The 10,787-nt window shown below is 38.0% G+C and overlaps 2 protein-coding genes across 4 annotated transcripts; one reads left to right on the top strand and one right to left on the bottom strand.

Moving 5' to 3' along the window:
- Nucleotides 1-124: 124 nt before the first annotated feature.
- LOC147289076 (Target of Myb protein 1) lies at nt 125-4,299 on the bottom strand. Of its 3 annotated transcripts, none has more exons than XM_086238591.1 (4): nt 4,135-4,299; nt 2,733-3,306; nt 1,694-1,939; nt 125-822 (listed from the first exon to the last, which is right to left on the bottom strand). In XM_086238591.1, exons 2-4 carry the CDS (start codon nt 3,249-3,251, stop codon nt 397-399), a joined length of 1,191 nt encoding a protein of 396 aa, XP_086094717.1. In that variant the 5' UTR covers nt 3,252-3,306; nt 4,135-4,299; the 3' UTR covers nt 125-396. The 3 variants fall into 3 exon arrangements, with proteins under 3 accessions (XP_086094717.1, XP_086094716.1, XP_086094718.1); XM_086238590.1 differs by having other exon boundaries at nt 2,733-3,297; XM_086238592.1 differs by lacking the exon at nt 4,135-4,299 and adding an exon at nt 3,874-4,080 and having other exon boundaries at nt 2,733-3,297.
- A 3,040-nt stretch (nt 4,300-7,339) lies between these two features.
- On the top strand, nt 7,340-10,244 carry LOC147289075 (Peptidyl-tRNA hydrolase II (PTH2) family protein). The gene is made up of 8 exons (XM_086237492.1): nt 7,340-7,548; nt 7,689-7,994; nt 8,124-8,182; nt 8,454-8,513; nt 8,620-8,689; nt 8,845-8,914; nt 9,359-9,385; nt 9,716-10,244. Exons 2-8 carry the CDS (start codon nt 7,755-7,757, stop codon nt 9,763-9,765), a joined length of 576 nt encoding a protein of 191 aa, XP_086093618.1. The 5' UTR covers nt 7,340-7,548; nt 7,689-7,754; the 3' UTR covers nt 9,766-10,244.
- Nucleotides 10,245-10,787: the final 543 nt, after the last annotated feature.

Genomic DNA, 10,787 nt, shown 5'->3' with positions numbered 1-10,787 from the left:
AAGGGAAATAGGTTTATACTATATATAGACAGAGAAACTATTGAGATTTCCAGCCAACAAACTTGGCAAGTTGGAAGTACCGGTGTCAGTGTCACTGTGTCACGGAACATAGACCACACTATACTTCATAAAAGTACTCAATATAGATAGATATATAACTCCATCAGGTGACTATGCATCCAAATTTAACAAGAATTACTTACACAAAATGTGCAGAAACAATGGTCGATGTACTCAGAAAAACAGAAAAAAATAATAAAATAAAAAAAGATTATAACGTTCATGAAGATGAGATATCTCTAAACATCAAACTTCATCGTCTCCAACAATCAACAACTAAATAGCCTGGTATTGACACCATCACAGTTCTCCTGCCAAGTACAAGTTTAGATCAGCTCAAAAGCTGATCAGATCATCCTTTGATGGTGGCTGCTGCTTCTTTGGATCTTGGCCTCCTTCAGATGAATCTCCACCTTTCTTGCCAAATATCATCTCATCAAGATCATCCATCATGTCATCATTGTTCCCTGCATGAGCACCACCTCGAGAAGCAGCTGGCTTTCTAATCAAGGAATCCTCTTTTGCATGACTCGGTGATTCATCAGGCTCAGCAGCAACTGGTATCATTGCAGGTTCAGGCTCAGCTGTACCAACGGAAGGCTTAACCAGTTGTTCATACTTGGTTAGAACTTTATGGATCTCATCATTCACATTCAACGCTTCAAACAGTAAGGCCTCATTCTCTCCAGCCGTCTCTATAATTCTCTGGACAGTGGATAGACAATGACGGCACTGTTGTACAAGTGTGGTTGTCAAGTCATCCTGCCAATGGGACAAAAACATTTAATCCATTTCACTTTTGATAACAACAGATTTAGTTCTTAGTTTAAAAATATAGATAACTAGTTACTCTGGAACAAAAATACGTAGCATGCCAAAGATTTAGAGTTCTCAAAGTGCAAAATGCAGAAACTGTCCATCCTCGAGGCATAGACTAACAAAACTTGATTATAAAAGTGTCAAATGAAATGTAGAGTATGCAAGTACATCGCATGAGAGAACATCTGCTCTCATACAACTTTGTAATTGCATCAGGATTTCTTATTCCTTTTTGGGCTGACCTTGTACTAGAGTAAAATCAACTTTGAACGGCTGTCTCCATGGCATACATTTGTTTTAAGGTCAACCAATGCCACTGGGCTCTAAATTGAATGAGATTTCACTACAAACCTACTCAGAATTATTTCTTTAAGAGAAATTACACACACATGCTGGAAAGCCTTCTTGTTAAGAATGCAAGCCCAGAAGGCAATTGGTCCCACAATGAATGCAGAAGAACCAAAGCAGCAAGCTCTTTGATGGTTAACAGCTAGATATTTACCCTGACAGACGTGACATTGCAATGCATTCCATAAAAATATCCCAACGTACAAGTTCATTCATGTACATGTCCCTGCGGGACAACCTGGTGGTAAATCCGCCTATTTCCAAGGGCCCGTTTTAGGTTTGAGTGCAAGTGGCGTCCCTAAAAGTTGTCTAGCCCCCATAAGAAAAAGTATATTAAGCTTTAGATATCACAGGAAAGAAAGTTCCATGCATCTCACAATAAGTAGTTCTGGAAATCCCATAGATTATGAATTTAATATCAGGATTCAAATAGAATATGCAAGTGAGAAAACAAGATAAAAATTACCTCTAAGGCATCTTGTTGCGGAGAAGAGGAAAAAACAGTAGTAAGAAGCTCAATACTGTTTCTTGCAACGTCAAAAGCTTCCTTTGTTTGTTCCGCTGTAAAGCTTTGTACAGGAATATCAAGTGGAATCTGCTGGGAATAACCAGCATCTGACTCTGAAGCTGAAACTGAACGAGGGGGAGTGAAAATTGGTGCCAAACTCTCATTGTCACGACCAGGGAACCGAATACCCCTTGATTTTAAACTCTGAAATAGAAATGGTCCAACCATAAAAGTATAAATAGCATGAAACCGCAACTTCAAACATCAGCAATATAGAGTCAACAAATGCATTACACCAAACCATGTGATGGAGGCTACCAAAAAAAAGTTGGGGAAAACGCTAGCATAAAGGCCACAGAAATTCTGAACTATGGTATACTTTCAATTTCAGGCCTGAACAGGATCCTCTGTGAGTTTACTCAAGTTCGTACTGAATCCTAGTCTTGTGTTCCTTTGCACAGGTAAGCTGGCAATGTAATTTTATTTATGTTCTCTTTAGTATCATGGCTAAATTGTGTGTTTCCTAGAATTTATCAAAATGAGCTGTAATTGTGGCTCAGGGTCTTACCTTGTGTCAAATTGTGTAGTGTAGTTTCACTTCCCTTAATGATGTTAACTCAAAAAGGATCCAAAACAATGAAACTTCAGAGTTTCAGACCACCTTCATAAAGAAAGCAAACTGAAACTGCTATTTGTGGGTTCAAAATTATCATTTTGTTTCCCATATATAAGAAAAGACTTGGTCAAGGATCCAACACCAAAGATTGCAGCTAGAACTATGGCACTTGCACAGATTGCCATTAAATTAGTGATAGGGTATTTACACTTTATATGAAATTCATCCATGTAAGCTAGCTTAAGCAAGATTCTACAACATATGGCTGCACAAAATTATTATCACACAAGTAAAACTCAAAGCTGAAAGTAGGTATTTGTAAACATCAGTAGCTACATAATATGTACAAAGATATGAACAAGCACCAAAACTTTACAGTACCTTGTACGTTTCCTCGTAAACAGGCAAATAGCGAAGCTCACCGGTCGATTCCCCCCATGCTTCAATCAGAATCAAAGCCTTGTTGCGATTATTAATAACAGTCTGAGGATCATCAATCAGCTTCACCATCTCATCAAGAATTCTCTCAGCTGCTATCTCTGAGAATGCCTTCTCACAGTTCTTAACACATGTTTCAAGCAGTACTAAAGCAAGGTACTGAACCCTAGGACTCTTCAGCATAATCCGTTTTTTTATTCCACGGATCAATTCAACACTGTTAACTCTTTCAGTATTCATCATGTCACAAATATCAAGATTCATTGCCCAGTCAGGCTCGTCAAGTGCCTCTGATGTGGCATCTTCAACGATCTTATCAGCTTGGTTTGGGCCTTGGAAGAGCTCCTTCACTTTGAAGCTCATTGAGCTCAAGCCAGCGCTCATCTTTCGGCCAACCTCACTCCCTTCGATCTTGAGGCGTTCACCAAAAGCACTCACTTTCTCCATCAAATTGTCACTCATCTTTGCAATCCTTCTAACTCTAAGAAAAAACCTTCTAAAAGTTTTCCTGAAATTACTATAATGCCAAAATTAGTTGCTGCTAAAGATTGAAGAGATACATAATTATGTTACAAAAGAGTTCTGCATAGCCTTAAACATACAGACAACAATAAAACAAGTGATTATATAAGTTTACTAGTTGACTACAGGTAAGGACTTCTTATTTTAAAAGCCAAACTACAACAAACTTTAAAAGCCAAAGAAAACAAATCTTCTCCACTGTTTTCTCAGAGACAGGCAGAAATATTAAACAATTTTATCAGAATTCTGGATTCTGTTTCTTCATGTTCTTGAAATTAGACCCACCCAAAAGAAGCCAAACTTTCTTAACACCAAGTGAACATAAAAATTGAAAGCATAAAACTGGTAGGGAAAAATCAACATTAATTAGTCAAACTAGAACGTTTTCCCCCCAAAATCCCTACCTGTTCCGTCCCTCAATTTTGTTAACAAACAAACAGATAACAATATAGGAACAAAATTCCAAATAACAGTGTATATAACCGACATCAAAATTCTTAAAACCCTTGATACCCTATAAGTCAAAATCTTCAAAAACCCTAGAGAAAGCAGGAGATGGAACCTTGATGGGACTGTTTGGCTACTGAGAAAAAAAGGTAGTACCCGTCTCGTACGCGGTACGCCTAGTTCAAGTCAACAATCCAAAATTTAGTTTCCTCTTTTTCTTTTTTTTTTTGTTCTTTGGTGACTTTTGTTTTGCTTTCTCAGCAATCAAACAGGTATAAATAAAAAGAGAACCGATCAGACGAAGAATCGTTATGAAGAAAGAAAAAAGAAGTCGGATATTGATTAAAAAGAGACTGTGTGAGTGTTGATTGAGTACCTTTGGAATTTGGAGAATTCAGAAACGGGAGCTGTTTGATGAGAAGCGGGTCGGGTAATGGGTTTAGACGACGACGACAAAGCGCAGGCGCAACGACTGAATAAAGTGAATGATAAAATCTATTCTTTTCTATTAGTATTCGTTCTTAGTCTGCTTCCTTGGAGTTTCAGGCACCCTTTTCTCTCTCTTATACGTTAACTTAGGCTAGCGGCTACCTCTATATTTATTTCTCATTTTGTGTTTTTTTTTTTGTCATGATATTTGTACTTTTTCAATGAGTGCTGCTATTTGCACACCCTGTTTTTTCTTTTTGCACACCTTTTTGTAAAAAAAAAATCAAAACTAAAAAAAAAAGACACACTTACCCCTCACCCAACACACCCTAACTCAATTTTTTCTCTTTTGCACACCCCATCAACAAACAAAAAAAAACACACACACCCCCTTCATCTCCCTCACCCGACCACACCCATCGGCCACCCACGCAGCACCCACCTCCTCCCTCCCCTCCACCAAGCCCAGCCCCGTCGCACCCTCCCTCCAGCCCCGACCCAGCCCACCTCCTTCCCATCCATGCACCCAGCCCGACCTCCTCCCTCCCCTCCACCAAGCCCCAGCCCGACCACCTCATTCCCCTCCACCCAGCCCGACTTCCTCCCTCCCCTCCACCCAGCCCCGGCCCCACCGTGCGCCCATCCCCACCGTGCGCCCACCACCCTGCTGCACCACCCTCCCCGCGCCCACCACCATGCTGCACTACCCTCCCCGCGCCCACCACCCTGCTGCACCACTCTCCCCGTGCCCACCACCATGCACCACCCCTCTCTCTCCTCCATGCTGCACCACTCTCCCCGCGCCCAACCCAGCCCCGACCACCCCAGCCCTCCGCCCAACCCAGCCCCGACCACCCCACCCCTCTCTCTGTTTTTTTTCCCTCCGCCGATCACCACCTTCCTCGCACCAGCAGCACCACATTCCTCGCAGAACCACCACCGCGCGCCACCACCTTCCTCGCAGCTAGCTCACCGTCGCGCGCCGGAGAGAATAACTTAAAAAAAAAAAATTGGAGTGGGTTCGGCGGACCAGTGCCGAACCCGATGGTTTCGTTCGGTAAGCACCCACCGAACAATCCTATTCTATTCGACGGGTACCTGTCGAACGAAACCACCGGGTTCGGCACTGGTCCGCCGAACCCGCTGCTTTTTTTTTTTTTTAAGTTGTTTGGCTGTCTGCTGGGTGAGAGGAGAGAGGGAAAGAGAGAGAGAGAGAGAGAGAGAGAGAGAGAGAGAGAGCGCTGCGCGCGGTGGCTGGAGGGCTGGGGTGGTCGGGGCTGGTGCATGGTGGTGGGCACGGGGGAGATGGGGATGGGGTGTGTGAGTTTTGGGTGTGTGTGTTTTTTTTTTCTGTTTAGGGAAGGTGTGCAAAAAGAAAAATGGATGGGGGTGTATGGGTGAGGGAAGGGCCAAATGGTCTTTTCCCTTGAGTTTTTTTTTTTTTTTTTTTCAAGAAAGGGTGTGCAAAGAGAAATTTAGGGTGTGCAAATAGCAGCACTCTTTTCAATAATATTAGAGCATCTTTAACTCTTTTCTAAATTTTTTTCTAAAATTTAAATTTAGAGAGAAATAACATAAAACACATTATTTCCTAAAATCTTCTAAAATCTGAGAAATCTCTAATTATTTCCTCAAATCAAGTTAAAAGAATGAGACTCCCAAACTTTTAAGAGCATCTCAAGTTATTTTCCAATCATTTTTCTCCAATTTGAGGATAAGTTTAGGAAAAAAAATTAAATTTTGGGAAGGATTCTCCAATGCTAAAGTTGAAATTTTTTCTAATTTTTTTTTCTTTTTTTGGGTTTCTAAAGATTAATATGAAGGTTTGGAGAGCCTTATCCATTTAACTTGATTTAGAGAAATCTCAAATTTTAAAAGAATTTATGAAAGAGTTGAAGTTGTGTTTTATGTCATTTTATCATTTGAAGAAAGATTTAGAAAATGGCTAAAGATGCTCTAAGACTCAAATTTTAAATAATTTGGAAAATTTTCAACTATATCATTGGATAACTCTTTCCCAAATTTAATTTTTCCCATAACTTATCCTCACATTTTAAAGAAATATAGGGACCAAAAACTGGAATGCTCCTTTAAATTTTTTTTATAAGATTTAATTAAGGAATAAAACAGCTCAATTCAATTTTGTACAACTCTAGATGCAATTTAAAAAAAAAGTCAATAAGTGGGCTAAATATTAATAGCATCCATAATTTTTAAGAAGATTGGTCAAAAGCCTAAGAAATATTAAGATTGGTCAAAAGCCTAAGAAATATTATTGTTCATCCAAACGATTATATCATGTTGTAAGGTTGGAAGAAACTTGGAAAGACTATTCTTAAGTCACAAAAATAGTTTTGCATAATCTAAACCACACCGAATTACAGTTATTGAGTAACCGAGTTAAAAGGAATGAAATTGCCCACTCTATATTCAAGTTCAATCCTTCCTCTCCAAATAAAAAAAAAAAAAAAAAAACTGCACCTAACTATACAACATGATTAGGATGTGCATTGATATTTAAATCACATTAACGTATGGGGTACTAGAGCATCATGGGTAATTAACTTCTCATTAGAAAGAAGAAAGTGAATATGGCCATTAAAACTTCAATACGGTTCTCACAATAAATTACACTTTGTTATAAAATAATGTTTATAACGGTGTATGTATTGTTTATTGAGTTAATGAGGTTAGGTGGCATTCATTTGACAATTGACATGATTGAACGACTTCTAATTAAATCCAACTATTATTAGGAATTTATGACCATAGAGAGCTTAATATTATTTATCTAATAAGTTTATTCTATAATAAGGATAGAGTGCACTTTGTTAGGAGAAGTTTGAAGTTGAAATCTCCCTTTCTATATAGAACAAGAATAAGAAGCAAAATAAAAGAGTAAATTAAATTAAGAGGAAAATGGAACATTCTAACACCGTGTAGACTTTTTTTCATGGTCAATGTCAAAGTTGTTGGATGATGGACGATGGCACCTTCTTATTTTGTATTGTTTAGATTTGGCTCATTTGTGCAACTACCATGCAACCAAGTGTACATAAAGTTAAACACAAAGTCTCTAAACCAACAACAAACTGATGGTCCAATTTAAGCCCAATGTAGCCCAAACAAAAGGCCCAGCACAGCAGCGGGATCGTTTTCCGGATCAGATAAATGTTGGCTCGCCCGACTGAACCCACCCGAATATCGCTCTTGTCCTCCTCATCCACTGCAAAGGGAAGAGGTACACAGTCATAGCTGCCGGCTGCGTGAGTTCACAACCGTCGATCTAAGGTTACTGGATTCTGAAATACTCTCGACCATCGATCTGAAATACATACTCATTACCGTCGACACACTCCAGGTACCCCTATCTGTTTCCACGAAAACTTTACTGTAAATTAATAGCATGTTATATGAGGACAAATTATTTGAATGTCTATTTCTTTTTTTCTTTTTTTCTTTTTTTCTTTTTTTCTTTTTTTCTTTTTTTGTATTAAGTAGAAATTTGATTGGAAGCTGGTAGCTATAAGCCTATAAGAGAATCGGTTGTGGGTGGTCGTGGAAGATATGATGGGTTTGGGGTGGGTGGGTGCCATTTTAGTAGGAGCAGGTTGGCTTGCTTTGGGGTATTGCTTTGGTGCGCGTTACCCTCCTGCTCGCATTTTAATCTCAGCAAGACTAGCTAAGCAAACTGCGCTTCTTACTGAAAATAATAATAATAATGGCAAGAAGAATAAGAAGAAAGATAAGCCGAAAGACCCCCTTGATATTGACAACCTCGCTGACATTCTCCAAGATTTCAAAATGGTATTCCTACTTACTTGCACTTACATCTATTTCACTCTGATACTTTGATAACTTCAAAATGCTGTTACTGGATATTTATTATGTGACATGTTGGGTTGCCTTATTCACTTTCTTCTTTCGTTTCTTCAGGTTTTGGTAGTCAGGAATGATCTAAAGATGGGTAAAGGGAAAATTGCTGCACAATGCAGGTAGCTGCTGTTTTTTTCTTCCTTTATTTAGTACACTAAAATTAAACTTGCATATCCTTCTTCTGTCCCCTCCTAGATATTTTCAAATCAAGCAAACTTTAAGTGTTACGTTGACTGTTGAGAATGATGGATTATTTCATCAAATCATAACATGCTTTTTCCTTGAATAATACTTCATTATTCAGTTAGTTGTAATTTATTGTTTTTTTTTTTTGGCGTTGTATTATATTTTGTTCCAATCATCATCCAAATCTTTGCCTTCATTGTTTAGTCATGCAACTTTGGGTCTCTATAAAAAGCTCCTCCATCGGGCACCAAAAGCTTTAAACAGGTATGGCAACAGACTACTCTGATTTTTACTCCCTTGAACAATATGGATTTTATTATTTGTGTACTTTTCGCTATGTTTCCTGTAATGCTTTTATGTCAATATGCAGGTGGGAGATGTGTGCACAACCTAAAGTTGTCGTGAAAATAGAAAGTGAAGAAGATATGCTAGTTTTGCAAGTCAGTATTATTTGCAAATTATATTTACATGACATAAACATATCTCTTTCTTGCGTGCTCTATCCAATCATATATAATTTCAGCAAAGTTGCAAGTTTTGTAGAAGCACCTAGAATGCTGCTTAATTGTTGATTTTCAATTCCTTATGTTGATAGGAGAGGGCAAAGTCGCTGAACCTACCAACACATATTACAATTGATGCTGGGAGGACTCAGATTGCACCAAGTGAGTTGCTTAAGTTTCTATTTCCGAGGTTAATCATGGTTTTGATAATTTTGAGGTTTGGTGAATGTTAATTCAAATAACATGAATAAACTAGAATGGTAGTTTTCTTTATAAACATTTTAAATACTACTGAGAAGTGATGGCCATCATCAGAAACTGGGAAAGCTTAGCATGGTTGTCCAGAGCATTGGTACAATGGGCATTTCCAAGTTCTGTGTACCCATCTTTGACACTTTTTAAGCATTTTTTTCAGTCCCAAAAAAAAGGGAAAGTCTTTTTTATCGTCATTATTACAATTACTTGTTTTTTGAATATTGATGCAAACAGCTCAATTGTTGCTAAGTCTTGTATGTTCCCCATTTGGCTTTGAACTTATATTATTCACTAGCTTCTTATCCAGTTGACCATCAAAAGTTACTTATTTGTTCCTTTATATTCTTCCAGATTCAAGGACAGTGATGGCTATTCTTGGTAAGTTTCTCTTCTCCCTTAGCTTCACATTCAATGACTTTTCCGTCAAGTATAAAAGAAAGTTTTCAAGTCTTAACAATTTCATGGGGGGGGGGGGGGGGGGGGGGTGTTCCCTTGGCTACATCTTAGATTGGGAGGTCAAGCCCCTTATGTTTTGTTGGATAGGATATTAGGTAGGACTGGTTTTGAGCTTGTGATATGATGCAAATTGAATTCCTATTGTCTGACAAGAAGTATAAAGAAGTCCAAATGGAACTTTGGATTTTCTCTTCTCACTTTATCTAAACCTGGATTTTTTCATTAATGATTTAATCTAACACTCATATGCAGGACCGATTGAAGTGGTTGATGATGTAACAGGTGGACTGAAACTCTTGTAGTTGCTTATGGTGCTTATTTTATCTTAGATTACAGTACAAGAGTGTTTCAAGGATATGAGTTGAATCATGTGGATCATGGGCGCTGCAACTGCAAGTCATCAACCATATTGGAAGAGTATGGGTCCAATTTCATATTTGAAAATCCATTCTATAGTTCTATGAAGGGAGGGACCTTCACTCAGAATTCCACATTTTATTCTTCTATCATAACAACCATTTTTTTTTTTTTTAATGATGATGATGAAGAAAAAAAATCTCTGATTATAGAAATTGTACTATATATAAGGATATTATTCTGTTAGGATCTGGTAATTTTAATCTATTAGTTCTTTCATGAAATGCCACTGTTGGTATTTGTCAAAGAAAATAACCATAGCCAACAATGTTTGAGGTTTTGGTATTTGCAGCATTGTGGGATGGATATTGGATAAGACAAAGTCAGAAATGTTCTCTTGTCATTCAATTTGGCAATATGATAACGCGATGTTTCTTTTTTGGTCGAAAATAATTTGATGTTGTTAGATTGTGAAATTCAATCATTATTTTTTAGGCCAATATCATTAATTAGGTTGACTCTTGACTAAATAGGAAGTTCATATTTGCAATATAGCAAGTTTACCCTTGGATAGGATGCCCTATGTTTATGTTATGTGTTGCTCTAGTTTCTAGGCAATGATTTGTAGACTTGTAGCAAGGGTACACTCGGAAATGCCTAATATGAGCCGCACTCGGAAATGATTTGTAGGTTTGTAGACATTGTGGTTCTGCTGGAACACTCTGATATTCTAATTATGTAATAGCAGTAACATAGGATATCATTCCAATTTATATGATCATATTATCGTTGCTATGTCTATCTATGATAGCACCATTAATAGACATAACAACTGATCCACAACTAAAAATATGAGCAAATGCCTCATCAACATTTTACTAATATTGCTGCATGTATGGCTGAGATAACAAAACGTACTTTACATGTTTGGTCTGGCTGCGAGCCTTTTTCCAACATTGCTAGCAAC

This window comes from Dryas octopetala, chromosome 3 (assembly GCF_963921425.1).
Source record: "Dryas octopetala chromosome 3, drDryOcto1.1, whole genome shotgun sequence".
NCBI lineage: Eukaryota > Viridiplantae > Streptophyta > Magnoliopsida > Rosales > Rosaceae > Dryas > Dryas octopetala.
This window is presented reverse-complemented; position numbering and strand designations above follow the sequence as displayed.

Excerpts from the sequence above, each read along its gene's own strand:
- LOC147289076 (XM_086238591.1), bottom strand. The coding sequence starts at position 3,251 with ATGAGTGACAATTTGATGGAGAAAGTGAGTGCTTTTGGTGAACGCCTC. Across the intron at positions 1,940-2,732 it reads TTTACGAGGAAACGTACAAG|AGTTTAAAATCAAGGGGTAT; the intron begins GTACTGTAAAGT and ends TTTCTATTTCAG. Across the intron at positions 823-1,693 it reads CGCAACAAGATGCCTTAGAG|GATGACTTGACAACCACACT; the intron begins GTAATTTTTATC and ends TCCCATTGGCAG.
- LOC147289075 (XM_086237492.1), top strand. The coding sequence starts at position 7,755 with ATGATGGGTTTGGGGTGGGTGGGTGCCATTTTAGTAGGAGCAGGTTGG. Across the intron at positions 8,183-8,453 it reads AAAATTGCTGCACAATGCAG|TCATGCAACTTTGGGTCTCT; the intron begins GTAGCTGCTGTT and ends TTCATTGTTTAG. Across the intron at positions 8,514-8,619 it reads GCACCAAAAGCTTTAAACAG|GTGGGAGATGTGTGCACAAC; the intron begins GTATGGCAACAG and ends GTCAATATGCAG.